The 21,910-nt window shown below is 31.3% G+C and overlaps 3 protein-coding genes across 10 annotated transcripts in view; 1 reads left to right on the plus strand and 2 right to left on the minus strand.

The window, feature by feature from the left end:
- Nucleotides 1–145: 145 nt before the first annotated feature.
- Nucleotides 146–7,866, plus strand: Lrpprc2 (Leucine-rich pentatricopeptide repeat containing 2). Of its 2 annotated transcripts, XM_088205694.1 has the most exons (16): nt 146–403; nt 480–806; nt 864–1,020; nt 1,996–2,105; nt 2,932–3,163; nt 3,226–3,429; nt 3,497–3,710; nt 3,797–4,009; nt 4,081–4,301; nt 4,367–4,546; nt 5,130–5,288; nt 5,365–5,576; nt 6,805–6,978; nt 7,050–7,275; nt 7,349–7,571; nt 7,641–7,866. In XM_088205694.1, the coding sequence occupies exons 1-16, from the start codon at nt 273–275 to the stop codon at nt 7,817–7,819; spliced, it is 3,162 nt and encodes a 1,053-aa protein (XP_088061820.1). In that variant the 5' UTR covers nt 146–272; the 3' UTR covers nt 7,820–7,866. The 2 variants fall into 2 exon arrangements, with proteins under 2 accessions (XP_088061820.1, XP_088061819.1); XM_088205693.1 differs by lacking the exons at nt 146–403; nt 480–806; nt 864–1,020 and having other exon boundaries at nt 1,893–2,105.
- On the minus strand, nt 7,845–13,287 carry LOC148237435 (intraflagellar transport protein 74 homolog). Of its 4 annotated transcripts, none has more exons than XM_088205696.1 (9): nt 12,867–13,287; nt 12,671–12,797; nt 9,607–9,841; nt 9,363–9,556; nt 9,122–9,298; nt 8,931–9,056; nt 8,435–8,854; nt 8,148–8,372; nt 7,845–8,082 (listed from the first exon to the last, which is right to left on the minus strand). In XM_088205696.1, the coding sequence occupies exons 1-9, from the start codon at nt 13,019–13,021 to the stop codon at nt 7,876–7,878; spliced, it is 1,866 nt and encodes a 621-aa protein (XP_088061822.1). In that variant the 5' UTR covers nt 13,022–13,287; the 3' UTR covers nt 7,845–7,875. The 4 variants fall into 4 exon arrangements, with proteins under 4 accessions (XP_088061822.1, XP_088061821.1, XP_088061823.1 ...); XM_088205695.1 differs by having other exon boundaries at nt 12,671–12,816; nt 12,867–13,051; XM_088205697.1 differs by having other exon boundaries at nt 12,671–12,926.
- Nucleotides 13,288–15,263: 1,976 nt separating this feature from the next.
- Nucleotides 15,264–21,910, minus strand: part of exp (expansion) — a 174,203-nt gene continuing 167,556 nt past the window's right edge. For 2 of the 4 annotated variants that reach the window (XM_088205015.1, XM_088205017.1), the window contains 2 exons: nt 18,865–19,237; nt 15,264–16,275 (listed from right to left, as the gene is read on the minus strand). In XM_088205015.1, coding sequence (XP_088061141.1) covers nt 16,245–16,275; nt 18,865–19,237 — 404 coding nt within the window. In that variant the 3' untranslated portion in view covers nt 15,264–16,244. Of the gene's footprint in view, nt 16,276–18,125; nt 19,238–21,910 lie in introns of all 4 variants that reach the window. The other 2 variants (XR_015812599.1, XM_088205016.1) reach the window with 2 other exon arrangements.

The raw sequence follows: 21,910 nt of genomic DNA on the forward strand, positions 1-21,910 counted from the left end.
AGAATATTTATATAATAATTCGGCAGAATTATGTACAGAATTGATCGATATTAAGTTATTTTTTTAATAAATTGTGCTGTTAAGACTTTAAATAATATAAAAAAAGTTTTATTTGTTGTACATAAATTATTGTTCGTTTGATAGAATACATAAATGTTGTAAAATCTAATGGCCGAATATTTCGTTGTTAAGCTTTAAAGATAAACTTGATTTTGACATTTACTGATCGCGTTTAACCTATACATAGTTATTGAATAAAAAATTGGATAAAAATGATGTCTAACAGAATAAGACCGTTTATACAGTTCATAAATAGAAATACTTTCATATCGCAAAGCAATATTTGTTACCGCACGTTGTATCACCAGGAACACCTTTTCGGAAATAAAAATGTTTTCAATAAGTCTGTTTAATTTTATTAATATGTATTAACAAATATTATAATCTAACAAATATTATAATGTTATCATGATTTTTAGACATTACTGTACTAAATCAAAAATGGAGCAAGCTATTGAAAAGATGAACAGCGAACAATCGACCAATGCGAAGAGTGTCGCAAGGCAAATATTAAGCGATGAAGACAATTACATCGACCGCTTATTACTGAACATTACAACCACCATGAACGAAAGGAATAAAGTATTCCATAATGATGTGGCTAATTTATTGAAAAACTTGCCGAGCAAAAGCTACATTTCAACTCAAAATATTAACACTATTTTGAAATGTTGTTCTAGCATGCTAATAGATGAAACTCCAGAAAAAAGAATGGCGCTGTTAAACCAAATATTGAATTATTTCAAGTAAGTTTTTGTCGTTTAATCTTGTTGATGTTTTATTTAGTAATGTAATAATTTCAGGGGGCGCGTGACTTTTAATTTAGAAAATTATCATGAACTGTTGAGGACTTACTATGATAATAAACATAAGTTTTTAGTTTCGAATTTCATTCAAGAAATGCATCCGAAGAAGCCTAGTGTGAATACTTATGCATTATTGTTATCTTGTGTTTGTCAGGTAAAGTTTTACGAGGGATGTTTACATAGTTGTAGAAATTTTGTTTTGCCATAATAACAAAGGTCCAAGTTGGAATTCTAAGGAACTATGCATTATCATATAAAAAAAATTCTCACCAAAATGCCATTATAAAATTTGTCAAATACAAAATTCATAAAAATGATATGTTAAACGAGCTATAATAATTAATGGAGTTTTCATCCTATACACGTGGAAAAGAAACAGCATTTTATCAACCTAAAAGGAATATTAGACAGAGGATTAGCGACGTTTCTATCAGGCGAAATTAACGCTAAAACGGAATCTATTGCAAACTATACACATAACACGCTTTTAAAAATTATCGACCATTGCTCAAATATACAAAAAATGTCCAGAGAAAAGCAGCCGCTTCCACTTCATTTGTCAACTGGAATCTCCAACAGTTAAACTTAATCGTTGAGACAGTTTATATATTTTATGGCAAATGTCTTTTATTGGGAAGTAGTATTTTGATATTGCGAAGGGAAAATTCTTCTGAATGAACTTCTGATAGGGGCTACAATAAATGCTTAACACTATTCCGATCTGATTAGTGGACCACTATGACCAAATTTAATCAGAAAAGCTACACGTTCAATCATTATGGCACTTTAGGTGCCCAGTGAGTACTGGCGATTTTCTTGATAACTTCTATAGAAGCCATCCGCGGTAAAAGGGTTATTCATAGAATTAAAAAAAAAACATTGCAGTAAGCATTTTCAGTCTTTTAATGAATTAAAAAAAGCAATAAATATTATTCTACAAAAGTCATTTAAAGAAGATCTAAAAAAAAATATTTCTTATTGGGAAAAGTGCATAGCTCCTAATGAGAAATTTAGAAAAAATATGTAAATAATTGAGAAATGCAGGTAAATTCTTAAAATGTTGTAACTATCCTTAGTATTTATATTATAATATAAAATATATTCACTAAAATTATTATAAATTTCAAAGAATGGAGATATTAACCAGGCCGAGGAAATAATGTCGAATATGAAAAGCTCTCGTATCGATTTTACTGAACCATTTTTTAACATATTAATAGAAGGATATGGAAAGGCAGGGTAAGTTTTTATTAAAATTATTTAATAATAAATTTATATATCATCGAATTGGAAGAAGAATGTCGCAATACTAAATTAATCTATTTTTATGAGAACCATATACAATTTTGCATAAAAATAAAATATTCGCATCTTGATCGGAATAAATAATAAGAACATATGTTAGATGTCAGTATCGGGCGGCGGTGTCGAATGCAAATATTTTTGTTCTTTTTATTATAAAATAATACTGTAGCAGACAGTCGCATTTAATATAAAGTAGTTCTTGTTGGTGCCTCTCGAGTTATACGATTTGTGCCAAGTGAGCCTGTATCTTTCTGATCTCTGCTCTCTTACAAAAGCTTGGACGAATGGGAAAAAATGCTATTAATTTGACCAATGGCCGTATTGTCAAACTGTATAATATCCACCTCTCTAATAAACCATGAGAATATTTACAGGGATGTCATTTCAGCTTTTTCCCAGAGGGTGGGGGGAGCAAAAGTTGGTCAGTCTGGTCAGTTTTTAATATTTTGATTTCATTAAATTTCATAGTATCTCATTAAATGATGTACATTTTTTTGGCCAAATTATATTTTTCATGCAACTAAATTTTTTTGAACCTTCGCATTGAACCTTTTCAGGCTAAATTATTCTATATTGTGGGAGTGTAACATAAAGATCGACGTTTCCGTTACTTTCAAAGCACATTTGATATCTGACTCTCTTAGAAAATTCCAAACGATATAAAACTTGCAACTATCTTCAACATCAAAATCTTGTGGTGATCTTCTTCCAAACCTTAAACTTTAAAAATCTGATTTTATTATTTTAATACTAATTTCAGTGACGTGAAAGGCATTAGAGAGGTTTTGAATACAATGAATTCATTAGATATCGTTCCTACAATTGACACTGAAAAATCGATTATCAAATCTTTAATAACAATGAAAGATGAAACCAAAATAAAAGATAGACTTACCGCTGCTATTGAAAAGTCAGTAGAATTCTCAGAAATACAGATTATAGAGATAATCGAATGTCTAGTTGAAAACAATATGAATAGTTTAACTTCTCTAGTAAGTCAGATTTGATTAATTGTATTTTATAAAAACTTTCCCAAACAATAATTGAATATTAGTGTATAGATTTACTTCCAAGCAAAGTGAAAAAGGAAAACATGTCTGCACAGATGCTAGCATTTTGTATGCACATCATTTATCAAGGGCATTATAAAACTGCACTAGAAATATATTATAGTTTACCAGCGACGGATATTGGTACGCTTATTAACGTGAGCACATCTGGTAGACTTTTATTGCGTAAATGTGTAAAAGTTTTAAATGTGAGTATTGTTTTTATTGCAAAATATTAATATTTTAGTCGGGCAATAATAATTTATTTTTAATTAGAATTGGTCGGATGTTTTGAACGTGATTAAAGGATTTAAGGATACAGAAAGGAATTCATTAGCAGAATATACAGCTTTTGAATCTGCTATGCATTATGGAAAACATGCTATAGGAATCGAAATAATGAAATTGTTGAAGGCCAATAATGAACCGATAAGAACTCATTACTTCTGGCCACTCTTTGTTCAAGCTAGTAGAGAAGAGGGTGAAAAGGGTACTGTTTTTTTATTTATTATATTTATATATATATATATATATATATATATTATGTGATCTGTTTATAAATGCATTTTTTTATAGGTATTTTCCAGATTATTTCACTTATGGAATCAATGAACGTTATACCAGATAATGAAACTCTAGCGACGTACGTAATGCCGAAAATTAATTTCGTTTTACCAAAAGAGACTCTTAAAAAACTTCAAATGCATGGCTTACCTATATCGTCATGTTTTACGGCAATCGTGTTAGAACTGCTGAAAACTAAGGATATAGAATCAGCGTCTGAAATGTGTATGAATTTTTTACAATTGAATTTATATTGTAGTAGCAAAGTTTAGATTTATGTTTTACATATTTTTTAGGTGAAACAATACATGCACAAATAGACTGTGAAGTCTTAATGCAACCGCTTCTTCATTCGTTCTTCGAAACGAAAAACGTAAATAGTGTCCATAATATTTTGCGGGCCTTTCAAGCTAAGCCTAAACAAAAAACAGTTGATTGGATTGGAAAATATTTAGTTGCTTTTATTACATTCAGAAAATGGAAAATGGATATTAAATATTTTAACGATTTAGTTACTGTAAGTGTGTATGCATAAGTTTGAAATTGAATTTGATATATATAAGTAATATTTTAATTTTTTAGGCACTGTATGATTCCGAGACAAAATGTTCTGAAACTGCTATCAATCACTGTCTCAATATCTTAAATGAAATAAATACAACTGAAGTAGATGTAAAATATTTAAGAGAAATGCTTACTAATATGATTGATTTGAGTTTTGTTCACGAACAAAATGTAACTTCTGGTTCATTACCAAGCCAGGTAATATATTCATTCGTTCTCTATTATACAAGAAAAAGAAGGTATAATTACACGTAATAATCTTTGACTTTTTTGGTATTATAGCAGAAATTAATTACAGTAATAGACTAAATATCATTGTTAAAAAAAAATATGAAAAACTAATATTTTAAAGCTATTTTTATACATAAAAACAACTTAACACATTACTGGCCGTTGACGCATTTATGCGTCATTTGTACTTTTAACACGACGGCTTCTTCAAACACATACAAATTAAGTTTGTAAAATTATATAATGCTTAGATTATAAAAATATATGTATAATATTTGTTTGAAACATGACGATTCTGCGATTATTTTTAAAACATAACCATATCATTTAGAAAGAAAATATAATTTTATTTGTCAAAAAAAGTTAAAAATTGTAGATTGTAATTAATTGATACATCATGAACTGTTAATGTCATAGATAAAAAAGTTTGTCATTACAAATGCTTTTAAAATACATTTTAAAAATATCAATCTTACAGTATTAATTTTTCATAAGATATCAACATTTAAAGTATTGTTAGTTTTGCTTATAAATTTTATTTACTCTTCAGGAGAATATGTCTCTAATTCAACTTGAATCACATCTTGTTGAACTAGAATCTAACGGTTCTAACACAAGAGGCGTGTTGAGAAAACTACTACAACAATATGTCAGGCAAAAGGATTATCAAAAAGCACTTGCGATTATAAAAAAATGTCAAGACTCAAAGGTATTATACATTTTTGATATTAAATATAATATAACACCTGATTTTTTTGCCATAATTGCCATATCAATGTTTGTAGATGTTATTCTCCAATGGAATGAAATCATTAATGTTTGATGTCTATGTGAAAACGAATGACTTGAAAAAAGCTGATTTATGTTTACGGGACTTACTTCAATTACAGCAGTTTACAATCGATGAGTATAAAGTATTAGATTTTGCTACAGCGCTTATAAAAAACGGTGATTTATCAAGAGCCGTTGAGGTTTTGACTGAAAGAGCGTCTAAAAGGTCAGTTTTAAAAATCATAATTTTGTAATATACAGTAAACCCCCGATAGCGAAGTTTCCTATAGCGTATGCGGCAGTCCCTCCTATAGCATACTTTTTGTTACTGTTTATCCCTTGACTTCACTAGACGTATTCTGTGACAGGCAAAATGCCGACGTGTTATAACATTCCAGGGATATTCATCACAATACAGTAAGAAAATATTTATTTTTGTATAGCTATGTAAAAAATTATGATCAAGCAAATCAATGTACACGTTTTTTTAATATATTATGTGTACACTTTTCAGGGGGTTTCAACCATTCTAATTTTTTATAATATTATAAAATTATTTAATTATGTAATACATATCTATTACAAATCTAAAAAAAGTATTAATGAATTATAAAATATATTTAGTTATATGATATAAGACACTTTATATCTAACATTAAAATTTTAGTGCATTTAAAATAATACGTAATCTTTCTAAACATAGCTAATTTTCTATTTCAAAATTTAAATGCAAAACCCATGTAAATATAATAATTTATTCAATACGATTGTTTCACAGAGCAATCTGCTGAATTAAAAAAACAATTAGAAAAATGTCTAGCACTATATTATAAAATTCGAGAAGAAATGCAAACAGAAGACAATAAAGAAAATTATCCTGTTATTAATGAGTAGTGTTGAAATTAAGGTATTCAAGAGGTCTCGATGGAACGTGATATTAGATAACACTGACAGTAATGAAATGCATAATTATACGATTTAAGATCTTTAACTTTTTTCATTTCTACCATTATTGTTTGTTTTTAATATAATTAATAGGTTTTTATTAATATCCTAAAATTAAACATACTGCAGAAAAAGTTTAATAATTTATATTTACTTTTTATTATTTATTCATTGTAAGCTTACGGATTTTTAAAAAATAACTCAAAAAACTTTTGCGTTTGACTCCCCTGGCACTCGCAAAATCAAGGACATTCTCCGCACACGTGTCGCAATAAGAACATAGGGTACCTGCTCTTGTTTACAAACTAAATACAAGGTCATTTAATACATATAAATGGAAAAAATGTTTGATTTGTTAATTTCGTTAAATTCACAAAATACAGTTGAAAGAACCTAACCTCAAATTTTGTATGGGTGCCTAGTCCCCTATAACGTAGTATTCCTTTAATGAAGTCTCAATCTATGCTATAGGGGGGTTGATGTACTTGAAATAAATAATATAATTTCAGAAAAATATATGGAGGAAACAATATTGAAACTAATTGTTGGAATTTATTGAACGCTGTCGCCCAACACTTAGATCCTGAAGAGACTAAAAAAATGCTTGAATTTCTCAGAAGATTCGGTTACTGTAAAGTCACAAATATTCTATTGGGACCAATAGTGCGAGCCTATTTAAATAAGTAATTTTTTTAATACATAAGATTATATATATATTTTTTGTTATTTATTTACTATTATTTAATATTTATAGAAATGATATAATGGGTGCCGTTGATGAATTAGTGAAATGTGGGTCTATACATAGAAAAACGCCTTTGAAGCACGAGGTTTTGTTAAGAATTGTTCGTGGATGCAGCAATTTGGACATGGAATTTGAGACAAACCTTCCTATTCAAGAAAGGAAGCAATTCTATCAAAATTTGCTTATGAAAGTACAAAGCATTGACACTCAAGTGCATGGACCTTCTAATGCTCAGGTAAATACTATTGTTTATAATAGTAATATTTCCAACAAAAAAAAATTGTACTAATTTAATATCCATGTTATAGATCTCATTGATCGCCGCATTAGCTGAGAACAATATGAGCAATGAGTTAAGGAAGATGATTTTGGAACCATCTTTCGAAATAAACATGCAAGATATCTTGAATCAATGCGAGAGATTTTGTCAGGAGAACAAGATGAATGTTCTTTATACAATTGCAGATTCTATTGAAGGCACAAGAGGCGTAAATGTTAACGACATATACGAATTGATGATAAAAGTTCTCTGTAAGTTTTCTTTGGAGGTTCAAAAATGATTTTATATCAAATAAAATTAATTTATAATAACAATTTCAGACCGCAAAGACGATTGCGACGGTGCTTTAAATGTATGGAATAAAATGATGGAAAGGAACATCAAACCTTCGCCAACCATCGTAGATGTTTTAACATCCATGTTAAAGTCTAATAATAAACCCGCTCCTTTAAGTCTGAACACCTATTTAAATGAAGAAAGTAAAGCATTGTTAAATTAATTATTATGTTAAACACACTTAGTTATTTCAATAAATTTATTTAAAAATATATTCAATTACATATGGTTTTTGACCGGTATTGTCAATTTTTCATTCAAAGTTATCATTACATCATTAACTTGCTTCTTCAACGGTTCATAATCGGTTTTGATAGTTATTGAAGCAATATCTTCTCTAAGAGCTGCATTATTACTTTCAATTTCACTCAATTTCTCTTCCATGGCATTAAGCTGCGAATACATCTCATTTCCATCTAAATTTTTCTGCAAAGTTTAAATTTACAATATAATTTTAATTAAAATATCAATAATTTAAGTTAATTTAATACTTGTAATTCTCTATATCTATTATTAGCTTCCTTAACCGCATTCTCAGTCGGTATGAGTTTATCTTTGAGCGACTCAGCTTCCATTATCAGTTTTTTTCTCTTGTTTGTACCATCTGACCTCAAATTATCCAAATTTGACATTGAATCTATAGACTGTGATAAAGCTTTCATCTTTTCCGGTAAGCTACTTAGCTCTAGAGCTACTTGTTCTCGCATTTCATTAGTCTATAAATCATAATAAATATGAATAACTTAAATTATATATCACCTAAATATCTTAATACAACCTTCTTTAATTGCGCTTCTAAACGTTCAAAATCTTTAATAAGAGCCTCTACACTTTTATTTGAATCGTCATAAGTTGGAAGCGATCCGTAACTCTCGTTCTTCTGCTTCAACAAATCAATCTCATCAAAGTTTAACTGTTCTATGTTAGTACTTGAATGTTCCAGTGCGAACACAATGTCCGATTCTAACTGAGTAATCTTATTCTTTTCCTCTTTTTGATTTTGTTCAAAGGTACTCATGAAATTGTCCATTGTTTCCTCGCGCTTCTTGAGCTCTCTATATTTTTGATGCCTTTCTGATTGTCCTTCTTCTAAATCTTGTTCGGCTTGCTCAAGTAATTCTTGAGCTCTTTTAATCTCTTCTTTTACAGATTGCGTGTTGCTCTCCATAGAAGCAATAGCTGCATTATCTTCACGTACCTAAATAAAATATTATTGGTATGTTGCTATTTAATAGATTTATAATTATCTTAAACATTCAAATTATTAAGAATACCTGAGATAATAATTGATCTCTCTCTTGAGCCGGTTGTAATTTATTATTCATTTCGTCCTTAAGAGAATCTCTCTTTTCTTCGACAGCTACTAATTTTCTCAACATTTCAACCATATGCGTCTTCATCTGTAAAAGCACATTAGTTAATAAATGCAACACGTTACTTTATCAAATAAACTAATATCACACACCTGTGACATTGATATTTGCTTTTCAATATCATCTTTTGCTTTCGATAGTTCTTCTATCTGACTCTTCATCTGTACAGATTCTTCTTGCATATTTGAAACTAAATCTCTAAGTTGTACATAATTTACTTTATCAGGCGGTGCCATATCTTTAATCAAAAGATCGACTGCATTTTTTTCCTAAAAATATGTTATTTTATATCTATATTATTTTCTTCACATATTAATATTAAACATTTCTTACCTTATTCATCTGCTCCGTCAGTTGCTTAGCTTGACTCTCTTTATTTTGCCTCTCAGTGAATACAGTTTCTAGTTCAACTGCCATTTTGTTATTAGTCACTTCTAATTCACTAATTTGCCTCTGTATGCCGATAATGTCCGTGGCTGTTAACATTTGAGTGGCCACGTTGTAATCTGATAAGCGTCCCTGTAAATCTGTTATAATATTATTAATTAGTATTTTTTTTTATCTTGTGAATATTCACCTGTTAATTCTTGTGCTAGCTCCCGTCCTCTACTCTCATAGTGTTTATTGGCCGATCTTTCTCTGGCAGCCGTATCTGCTAGTCTTTGCAGTCTGGCTGTTTCAGTTTTTAAAGATTTAATTTTTAAGTTGAGTACTTCTTCCCAATAACGTCGGTCACGTAGCTGTCTTTGTCTGCCTAAACCGGTACTGGTCCTTATTCCAGATAGACCTTGTTGCGTTATAGGCCTGTCCATCTAAAATTATTATTTAAAAAAATAATAAATAAATATGTATCTTGATCTTATCTACAAAACTTCTTTAATATATTTTGCTTGGTTTTACACATGTGATCATTTAAAGCAGTTCTTTATCTTGTTTAGCGTACCATTTGTACGCTAAACAAGATAAAGAACTGTTTTTCAGAAAATATAAATTTTGCTCATATAAATATGATAAGTTTTAGTTCCGAGAAACCCCTTCTCTCCGAAAGAAATTTTTTCGCATAATATATTGCATCATAATAATATTATCCTTAATTAAAAACAATTTTTCTGTATCATTAAAATTACTTAAATAATATTTTTTTAGTGCTACTATTAAATTTAAACGTTGCTTCCACCCACCTATGCATAAAATCGGGGACCACCCATAATCATAGCGTCGTTAAAATGGTAATATAACTAATAGATTTGCTTCACTTGGGTTTTTTAAAAAGCGAAGTTATCCCTTTATCAGCATAAACAAACAGTATTGCGTATCCTAGCGTACATTAATAGTTCCAAAGACTTGATGCCCAGATATCTCTACTGAACAGAAGATGACAATATCGTCAAATATTTCGATTTTGAATATGCTGTACGCCGTTATACACGCCAGAGAGTAATAAGATACGTATTAGCGCGTTATGCCCCGAATCATCGATATTGGCCAGACGTTGGACTTCTCTAATTTCTTCAAAGGTATATAAGCCATAATACTGCCGTACTGGCTTACATCCGCCACTTAATTTAGAACTACTACTTCGCTTTTGACTTGGAAGTTAAACGCGCACAAGTGAAGCTACGCCGAATCGACCGAGACAACCATTAGAAGATCGAGGATAGCATCTGTTTTTTCGCTAGCTTATAATAATGCAGTTCAGATCGGTTTTAGCTTGGTAATTTGGCGACGGATGGTGACGGATGGTAATTAGACACGGATTGAGCTGCTACAGTAGTATTTTATTAAGATTAATGTGGTTTACATGATGTGGAAGTGATTGAACAGTGCACGAGGCAGCACCGGCCGTTGCGATAAGAGAATATCCACGTCACTTCAGTGTTACCAGAGTGCCGCCAAGTTTTGGCCATAATAATATTGAAATAAATACATATATAAATGCCCCCCCCCCACTGTATATTTTTATAGTTAATAAAAAAGCTAAGTTAGAATTCAAGCATAAGTTTTCAAACTATTGATTTTTTTAGGACCCTGTGTGTCAATATGGTTGGTTCGAGAGGGCCGGCCCTAACGTATTTAGCGATTCAAGCAAAGACTAAGTTGCCACCCCTCCATATAATATCAACACATGAAATGAGCTGATATAAATTAAAATATAATAATTAAATACTAAGCATTTTAAGATTTATAGTAATTTAAATTAACTACAACTTGTATTAATTATTAATTATTCAATATATTTAAGTAACTCGAAGGCAAAAAACAGCGACGAAAACAAGTGTATGGTAACCACAGAACAAAGAATATAGGGATACTTAACAAAAATGTGCATAGTAAAGCGGCAAGGTGCAGAGAGTAAAATATGTGGTTACCGTAAGACTATCATCGAGTCGCTCTACTATAAGGGAGCTGAAAACATATTTATTGTATATATATATATATATAATATAGCATTAGATTTCAATGCAACCATTATTTTATGAATGCAAAATTATTATATTGTATATTTAAAAATGTTGATCAAATGTATCGCAGTTTTAAACATAATAAAATCAACTTATTTTTCATGGCGCTTTAAGAATCCCAGGGCAACTGACATTTTGCCTAAAATAATTTATAAGTAATTTACAAGTTGGTGTGATAGATAAGCTTTAATAAATACATGTTATTTTCAAATATCATCCGCTAGTTCTACGGAATAATTTTGAGAGTTCTCTAATTCTCAATGGTCTCTGATCGTGTGCATGCAGTTGCATGTACACTCGCCAACCAATTTCAGAATTGTAGAGCAACTTTGTTTGAGCATTTTAAAGAAAATGTTTTGCCTTTATTTTAATTTTTGCAGTCTGTCCCTTAGGCCAAGGCCGAAGAGCTCGACTTAATTTAATAATTTAGTTTTGACAATGGCTTTATCGCGCTTTGCGCTCATAATTTTGCACTTCTAGAAAAAAAAATATTGGCGAGTTGTGAGCATAAAGCGCATGTTTATAAGCGTAACGTGCACTTAAATTGCCGGTAAGTCTAAATTACCAAATCAGTTGAACTAAACTTAATGGCCCATAAATTACAAATAATTTTAAGTAATTCTATTAAAAATATTTTTTCAAAATAGATAAATATCGTAAGTGAGAAACGTATTCGAAAAGTTACGATACGTTTCCGCTTGGGTTTGCGGGAACTCAATTGTAGCAACGCTACGCTTGCCGTATTTGTTTAATATGGCCGTGTCAATTTCTAGACCCGCCGAGTGCGGTTTTTTGCTTGAAATAAATAAAATTACTGTTGTAATTCATGGCGAGTTCGATTATGTTCATGCCATGGGATTTATGGTGTAAAATATTTCATTAAGAATTGTGTCAAATGGTGCTTGGTTCTCTTCCAAACACTGATAAATTAAATAAAAAACAGATAGAGGATTAAATTAAATTTAAACACGTTAATAAGAAATTAATATCGGGAAAAATACTATTAATAACAAAAGAATTAATTAATCACATAAGAGACTGTTCTTATAAATATAAAATAAATTATATACTATAACTTATTTCAACAATATTTTTTGAACTTTGCATCTTAAATATCTGCATTTTTTGTTTACGATTATAAATTTATATCAATGCCAATGACTGACTATCTTAAATTACCATATTAATCCCGTGAAAATTAGCAGTGCCGATTCTGCCAATAGCCGTAGGAGGAGGTGCCCCGAAACTGCTCGTAGAAAGTCTAGACGCAGTCTCACCCCTAAACGCTGAGGTGGGCCTCATTGTTCTATAAGACGTTTTGCAATCTATAATTTACTTTAAAAAATATTTTTCATTTTAAATGTATTTCAATCACCGTTTATGGTCGTGATCGTCCGAGTTATTCCTGAACAATGCGTCGTGATTGCCTCTACGAGATTTCGGTCTAAGTCTTTCGTTTTCGTCGCCGCTGAGACTACCATCGGTCAACCTCCTAACCGTTGACTGGCGACCCACTTGTGGATAATCCATATTTATTCCCACCACGTATATAAAATATGATAATCGACCACTACAAGTTAACGCCCCGTAAGCGGGTCGGTTTGTTATGTGCCTGTCTCCATGGTTATGCAGTGACCAATGTGGTTGAAGGTGAGTGGGTAAAAATAACCGTTGAATTGCTTGATCGATGTGTACATCTTTATAGTGACACTAGCAACGCACCAGTGGAATAATATTGTCGGAGAACTAACCTAACCGACAATAAACCTTGTGCGTTAGGTCCGCTGCTAAGTAATATAACTTAATGGCTAATCTAACTCAGCATTAAAAGTAATATATTACATTCATAAGCAGTGGCGCAGCTAGAAATGTTGAGCCATCGTGCTAAAATTATATGATTTTTTAATATGAGATGAAATGATTTTTCCTACATGTTTGTACATATTCATATAATAAAGCAAATAAAAAACATTTAAAATTAGCACTAAAGACAAAATTATCTAAACAATTTACAACCGATATTGATGAAATAATAAAGTTTTTTACTCATTTATCTGATTTAAATTTTTAGTTTTTTTATTTTATGTAAGTTTATTCATAAAAACCTGAAAATGATGTTTTTTTAATAAAAATAAAATACAGTTTTTGCTCGTTACAATTTCTACGATAAACGAATTTGGCGAGATTCACGTCAAATTATTTTGGGGCGGATGCGAAATCATCCACATTGATTACTTGGAAAAAGGCGAACGATAAATGGATAGTATTGTTATTGGACTGGTTGAGTAAAAAATAAAGAAAATACGTCCATATTTGGCCAAGAAGAAAGTGGTCTTCCTTCAAGACAATGCATGAGTACATGCTTGTGCAGTTTCTTAGGTGAAAATGCATGAATTACTTATTCTGACCCTAAGGGATGTGGCTTCGCAGCCAGAAATAATGCCGTTGAAAACTAGTAATACTTAATTGTATATTATTTCATATATTGCGACAAACTATGGTGGGCGAGTATCATCTTTCTCCGAGCAGTAGTGGAGAAGCTGGCGGAGAGATGATGTCCAGTGGGTGGTCCACTGGACATCATCCTTCCGCCAGCTTCTCCACCACTGCTCGGAAAAAGACGTTACTCGCCCACCATAGCTTGTCGCAATAAATGTAATATCTAATATTATACAATACATTATTACCAGTTTCCAACAGCATCTTTCTGGCTGCGAAGTCACATCCCTTAGGCCGGTTTCACACGTGCCGGATGGATTCGCCCGGCACCGGGCCGGCGCCGTGTAGTGGGGATGGTGTTGTATGGGCTAGTACTGACCATTTCAGACGTGCCGGACGAATCCATCCGGCGCCGGCCCGACGCTGGCTGCCGGGTTGTCGCCGGTCGCGCTCACTACAACTGTCCGGCGCCGGGTACCGCGTTGAGTGTGGTGGGGGTAAAACTCAAACATGAACCGGGCCGTTGACAGTGATTGTGGTATCTTGTAATAAAATTATTAAATATATTCCTCGTGTTTAGGCAATAGCGGAAGAAATAGACCTCGAAATTTTAATTATATTAATGTAATCTCTTTTAATTGTCTTAGTAGAATACATACAAAAATAAAATGCTAACGCGAAATGCGTGGAAGGACTTATGTGAAGCCGTTAATCCTAAATGACTGGCATCAGTTGCCGAGGTATAGGTCGGGTTGGGAAGAAACCGGCCAGAAACCGGCCAGAAACCGGCCAGAGACCGGCCACGTGTGAAAGCTCTGTAAACGGCGCTGGCCCGGTGCCGGGTGAATCCATCCGGCACGTGTGAAACCAGCCTTAGGGTCAGATACCCTAAAATAAGTATGTAAATGTATGGAAACATGTACGTTTGCAAGAAAACTGTACGTATGGAAAAGTTGAAATCATATATTTTTACTAGCACCTGCAAGATAAATTATGTTTTCAATGGTAAAAACATATCCACCAGTGAAAATGTATTCTGACATGATTTCACTGAAATTTCTGCGAAGGATAAAATAAGGGAAGCCAATTCAACTTTTTTCAGAGTGGGGGGGGGGGGAATTGATTTTTTTAATATTTCGATTTCATTCGAAGAAACTTGTTTCGCCTTTATCATCATTATTTTGGTTATATTTATGAATAAAGTAGCAAGTAGTTTTATTAGGTCAAGCTTAGAGAAATTTCATATTTTTTTGTTGTTGAAAGATTACTTACAATTTTTTATTTTTTATTATTGTATGGATAAGTATAGGTTAACAAAAATAAAACACTCATATGTATACAAAATATTATATTATTTATTTTTTCATACACTCATAATAATTATATTATACATACGCACGTATATATTTATGCGAATCTACTATATATCCGCTACATACATTCAACGATAATACACCAATACACGCACACAGATGAATTATATAAAATATATAAAACTAATAGCTAAAGTGTTTTTCATTTAATATATACGTTTGCATGCGTTATAAAAATATGCCTACATATATGATAAATAAATACACAAACACATTTCACAGTGATTCCATTTAGATATTACACTGAAACTGATCACGTACATACTTATTTTTTCTGGTTATATGATTTTTTAATTATTGGTAACAATGTCTAGCACCGCAAAGCACTTGTCATTGACTATTATATAATACTTTATAATATTATTAAGAATGTTTATATTTACAAATTGATATATAAAAAGTATATAAATATATTACATTATTAGTTAATAAATGTATAAAACAAATTCACTATGTAAACAAAAAAAGGTTATATTAAATAAAACTAATAAAAAAAGTTCATGTTTAAACTTAATTGTAATTAACCTACCTAAGATTATGATTAGGCAGTGCTTCAACTCAATAAATCACTTTATATATTATTCAATCGAATTATGTACATACAAGTTAAAAGTACATGATTCAATATTATTTCACTTCGAAAGAAATATAATTGTGAAATCTCCTAAGTTTCATTAATAAAAATAAATGGATTATAATTTGATGGATATATAATAATTGTGACATTGTGTTACATGTCGTACGATACACATATAAAAATATTCATTGAATATAGATATGGTTTATATAATATTAATGCTAAATCTAAGCTAGAAGTATTTATTTAAGTCCGAAATTGATGTCTGATCAACAGGATTTAGTCCCATTCTCCGATGAACATCTGTCTAGGCTGAGGCGGTATGAAACCTCTGGTTGGTAAAGGAAGTCTTCCGTAAATTGGATTATATGGCGATGTTTCTAGAAGGTCCGAATCTAAAACAATAATATAATTAATTAATTAAATTAATGCATTAATAAATCAACTATTTTAAGTATCTCAACACATTTTGTATTATAATCATGATAAATTATAACTTTCACCGCTAGATGTCTATAGTATAGTTATAAACGAAAAGTTATGAAACACCTTATTTTATACAATTTATAAGCAAAAAATAATAAATCTACTGAAAGCATTTTATAGCCGTATAACTAATATAGTAAAATGAATCCAAACAGAATCTAATAATCTATTTATATTAATAATATAAAATAAATATTAACTTATTATTTTATTCTATATAAATTTAAAACTAGTTTAAAGTATATTATAATACATAATAGTCTATAGTCCTATTTCAAACCATAATCAATTAGTAAGTTTAAGTCGTTATATAAAGTGTTGGAATTGTGACTTCCTTATTGAAGAAATTTATTGCACTTTCTTTCGCAGGCCACAGTGATGTGATTATAATGGTAACAAATCACTAGATCTACCATTGTGGGTGTAATGATGCGCTTGCAACGCATAAGAAATAATTTGAGCAACGAGTAATATGTAATTCAGCTGTTTGCCTATATAGATAGTTGTAGTTGTGCAATTTCTTTATTCTTTACACGTTTTGGATATTATATAAGAGACGAAATGCCGAACGTGTGTTGCCATTTAATGTGAGATTGAGAAACAGAGTTCGTTTAAGGAACTCATGTGAATAAATATATTATAGTTGCATATATCAGTTTTAGATGTATATAAATATTTTTGTAGCCACGCAATGCGAAATTTTAGGATATTTTACTATCAATTGATCTTTTATATAGATAAAATAACTAGCTACGTTTTTTGGATAATTTTAAAGTGCATTTTTGCCACAATTTTTATTTTGATATTGGCTGTATATTTAATTTTTTCAAATTATATTTATAATTTTCTGTTTTTACAATTATTTATATTTAACAAAAAACTTGTGGTTAATTTGCTGGCGAAACAGGATTTTTTTGCATATTCTAATCACATAAGAACTTCATATACAGTTAATGCACAAAAACATCGTTAAACTAGTGATCGTCACATGCTCTTAAATTTCCTCCCTGTGATTGGTCAGTCGCACTGAGAGTTGGTACCGGTATGTGAGTACACAGGGCGATATTGCTTTTTTGTTCTTGTGGTACGGTTCTCGAGATTATTATCTTATCGCCCTTTTCCTTTTTGTTGTAATTATGTGTGATTTATTGATCATATTCATGACTTGCTCTATTTATTTTTTTATGACGTAGATTTTGCACGTATTTGTTTTTGTGCACTGACTCTTGAGAAAAAAATAGAGAATATAAGAAAGAGTAATGGCGATACATGAACATATTTTGTAGGCGTTACAAGCATGAGAGTGTCTTACATTATTTTAAATTGGAACAAAGAGTTTCATATGAGTATGATAGTGCCATAAAAATACAAGTAATACCATGAATTGCCTCTAATTATTTATGTATGATAAGTATCAAACGTTGGCTCAGAAAGTGGGTGCCGCATGAGCGTATCAAGAAATTCATTTCTACACATATTTAAAGAAGAAGACTTAAAGCGGTGATATTAAAAAGTGTTGAGATACATATTCTTAAAACAAATCAACGATATGCTGCGCTTGATAAGCATGCGTGTCTATTAAATTTGATGTGTGTTAACCATGTTCCATAATTAGCTTGTGTGTATGTGTTTATTTATTTATTATATAACAAGTGCCATGAGGATGATGGCGTAACAATGAGTTGGAAATGATGGTGAAGGATATTTTCATGATTATGGTGTTAAAGCGGATGCACATATAAGGGATAAACATAAATACCATATTTTTTAGAAACAAGTAGTGCTTTGCAGGTATTTTTGCAGAAGGTTGAACGTGCATCAGCTCGATCGGCAATGCCGATATTAGTATAGTCTATAGTACATTTGATATCTTGAAGCACAATGAAGCTCATTTTTATATGGCCTTTCGCCATAAAAGTGTTGCTTCAACGGAAAATTTTAGGCACTGTGCTGGATGGATCGGGAAGGCTTTCGAGGAAACTGCATCTTGTATTTATTTTTTATTAAATATATATGAAAAAATTTAGAATAAAATGACCACTACGCATAACTACAATGATTATTAAATGAATAAAATATTTTAATACATATGCAAATTGACTAGAAATGCATTTTTTATGATTCAAAATATATTTAGTAAACCATCAAAATATAACACCATTAAATAATATTATACATAAATAGAACAACCTTATATTAATGTTGATTTTATTAATTAAATTGGTCCAAAACAGATACTAAATTTAAATAAAATAATTTATTTGTTAGTTACTTTAGAAGGGGAGGCAACGCAACAGTGTTAACAACCTAATAATCAGAAAACACCTACCCTTTTATGATTGTTATGAAAAAAAAACTAAAAATATATTGTTAAATAACTAGCAACTACAAATCTATATCAACTAAAAATCTACTAAAGTCTAATAATTTGTTTATGTCGGCGTAGCGGTCATCGCAATGGTGTGTCGTGTTAGTGTTAACGTGGAAGTGGTCTCTACCGCGGCTGATGCAGATGCCTCAATTTGGTGGGGTCGATTTTGGAGTGAGGCCTAGCGATAGCCATCTCGTTGGCGGACATCTTTTTGTCCCTCTTGCGTTCGGCGCGCATGCGCGCCTCTGCGTCGATATATGGTGCATTCTTGTGGCCTAACCACGAGTCCTCATACGCACCGATGCCACTTTCGTAGCTGCGCGCTAGCCATAAGGGTCCGTGAGGGGGGCGCAGCCCCATCGGGCCGTGCGCGTGCGCAATGTGCGCTGCCATGTGCGGCGGTTGGGCCAGCGAGTAGCGCTTCGTGGCCACTGGGGCGTCCTTGCTGGCCTTAACGAAGTTTGGTACACGCGCCCTCAGCCCGCAGTAGTACGGATCATCTGAAACAAACATAAAATCAAGTTAAAATGGTTGTAATCACTCATCAATCCTTTGGCTAATACCGAATGTTGCACTGTTATGTATGGTCGGTATTGCAAAACAGATGTGCTCGAAATAAAAAAATATTGTATCTACATAAAGGACGCTTAACCGATAATCTAAAGAACGGTTTGTTTTTTCATGAGTACACAAATCCCAAGATGTCGTATATTTGCCTACGCTTTAATACAGTAATGGCACTCAAAGTAGCAGAAAAAGTTTAATGATGTAGAGAATCTTAATAACATTTACATTAATACACTGAAAACGTACTTCCTGTTCTATTTTGCAAATGTGCGCCAACGTGTCTCGAATAAGTATATAAATATAGGAATATCCAATAAAATCAATCAGTCGTCGCTTGACGGCAGTCGCATTAACATCTCATTATTTGACGTTTTACTTTCATCACGCAATTATATCACGATTTCTTTCAGTTAAACGCGCATTCATGTTGGAGATCACGTAAATCAGTTACGTGTATTTGTGATCGATTTATTCACATTATCTTAATAATCTAAAAGTGAAAGTTTATCGTTTTTAGGTTTGTCTCGCAATTTTTTTGTCCTGAAAAAGACAGGAACCACTCTGCCGAAACCCTGTCTTTGCTGTCACAACACAAGCGTAGATCGACCGATAGAGTAATTGCGCAACTGTTCACACCGGTTTTAGATAACGAAACAGGTGTTTGGCAGTCGGTCGTGGCAAAAAGAAATAAAGAGAAGAGAATATAAAAGAGTCACGTATAAACATTGTTCGAACTTTCCTTGACGCGTCTCGGACGTGAAAGAGACTGCGATCAATCACCGGAGAACAAAACGGTGTCATTTGTTATTGCTTATTTGCATTATGAGATTCGTGCGATTGTTTTCTAATGGAGGCTTTTTGAAGAAAGTCGATATTGTTCGCGTGGCCGCAGACGCCGTGGTTCGTGTCAAAAGACAAAGTATCCGACATTACATGCGGTCGAAAGAGAAAAGAAATAATATAATAATGACAAATTTGAAAGAAATCAAAACCGAGCAATTTATTTAGAAAAAAACTTTCGATATTACCCCGCTTCTATAATATTTTGACAAAAATAAATAAAGGGGAATTTATTCCAATTATATTAAAATAAAATTATACTAAATATAATCAATAAATTACTTTTTTCTTTAAATAATTTAATTTAGTAATCTCATTTATTTACGATTGCTTATTGATTAAATTTTAAGGAGAAAAATGGTCAATAAAAAAGTTGTTATGCTCATTTTTTAATTTTGACATATGCCGCTGTTTGTGAATATGGATTTATTAAATATACTTTTGTAATTCAGTGAGTATTTTAAATAATAAAGATAAAAACAATATTTTACAATAAAGTACAAAAAATAAATTTTAATAAGTTCAATGCGAAACAATTGTTCAATATTACCCCGCTAGTTGTAAATTATAGCTATGTTATTTGAATTAATTAAAGACTAACAATAAATAGTTTAATTTTTATCTTGGGATATTTAATTTTAAAATTATAATCAAGGCTTAACAGCTGTTGATTGATTTTATTCGAAAGTAAAATTGTCAATGCAAATGTTGTTATGGTCAAATTTTAACATTGACGTTCACTGCTAATTACGAATACGCATCTGTTGAATTAAACTAATTCAATTTAATAGAAATCAGCTAATTGAAGATAATTTCAGTTTTGAAATACTGTTACGGGCTACTTATATCTGCGCCATTTAGTTTTGTGTATGTATTTTTTAATTAAATAAAAATAAAAGTACGAATTGAAGTAATATAAATATAATGAGATTGCATTAAAATGACCAAATATTTGAATAGTTTTAATATGTTTTTTGATCATATAGTGCGGTTTAAAACTTATACTAGTTATTTGATGTTAAATAAGTAAATTGATTTTTCAGATTTTAAAAATATCAAAGAAGGATACTAAAAATCAAAGGTCATCATGAAAAATTTTGTTCAAAGGCTATCTTGGAATTTTTTGTATGAGGAGTAAAAAGGAGAAGAAAAATGGACAATATTTTTGAGGAGGATGTTCGGTCATCTTACGTTAAAGTAATATTATGACTAGATTTTATCTACGATATTTTTTTGATCATGTTTTATTCTGGACGTATTGATAAATAGCTTTAGTGATTTAAAGGCATACATCAAATTCGTAAACACTTAACGAAACCTCCATTAAAACCACTTTATGTAGTACTTACTTTGGAAAAGTAATCAAGATTCTTATGGTAAATTTATGTTTATGTGGTTAAGCCCATCCGATAAGATTTATTTTTATTCAAACATGTCACCAATGTGAGATAGCTTCCGTCGATCTCGATAATGGCCGTGTTAACAACATGCAGCCTCGTCAGATCGAAGACGTCAGATAGGAGCTTTCGAACGCGCGTTAGATTTTCGATACTTTCTACTACCAAATGGAATCGTTTCGTAAATCCGACAGCATGAGTCGCTAACGACCTCTCTGGCGGTAAATATGATCTAAATTGATGAACTTTCAAAAGCAATTACTTGAACAAATCATCGCTTAATCGAACTAGAAGCGGCAATTGGAACGGAGGCTCAGATTTAACTCGGAAATCGGATTTGATAATAATAGATGGGTAGATCATTTTTGG

Source organism: Plectrocnemia conspersa, unplaced genomic scaffold, assembly GCF_051122295.1.
Source record: "Plectrocnemia conspersa isolate PC_06_02 unplaced genomic scaffold, ASM5112229v1 ptg000002l, whole genome shotgun sequence".
NCBI classification, from domain to species: domain Eukaryota; kingdom Metazoa; phylum Arthropoda; class Insecta; order Trichoptera; family Polycentropodidae; genus Plectrocnemia; species Plectrocnemia conspersa.

What these genes read in the sequence shown, in the direction of transcription:
- LOC148237435 (XM_088205696.1), bottom strand. Translation starts at nt 13,021, where the DNA reads ATGGATTATCCACAAGTGGGTCGCCAGTCAACGGTTAGGAGGTTGACC. An exon ending in GACGATCACGACCATAAACG is followed by an intron (nt 12,798 to 12,866) that starts GTGATTGAAATA and finishes AACGTCTTATAG; the next exon opens with AACAATGAGGCCCACCTCAG. An exon ending in ATAGATATAGAGAATTACAA is followed by an intron (nt 8,083 to 8,147) that starts GTATTAAATTAA and finishes TAAACTTTGCAG; the next exon opens with AAAAATTTAGATGGAAATGA.
- Lrpprc2 (XM_088205694.1), top strand. Translation starts at nt 273, where the DNA reads ATGATGTCTAACAGAATAAGACCGTTTATACAGTTCATAAATAGAAAT. An exon ending in GAAGGATATGGAAAGGCAGG is followed by an intron (nt 2,106 to 2,931) that starts GTAAGTTTTTAT and finishes TACTAATTTCAG; the next exon opens with TGACGTGAAAGGCATTAGAG. An exon ending in ATTGATGATAAAAGTTCTCT is followed by an intron (nt 7,572 to 7,640) that starts GTAAGTTTTCTT and finishes TAACAATTTCAG; the next exon opens with ACCGCAAAGACGATTGCGAC.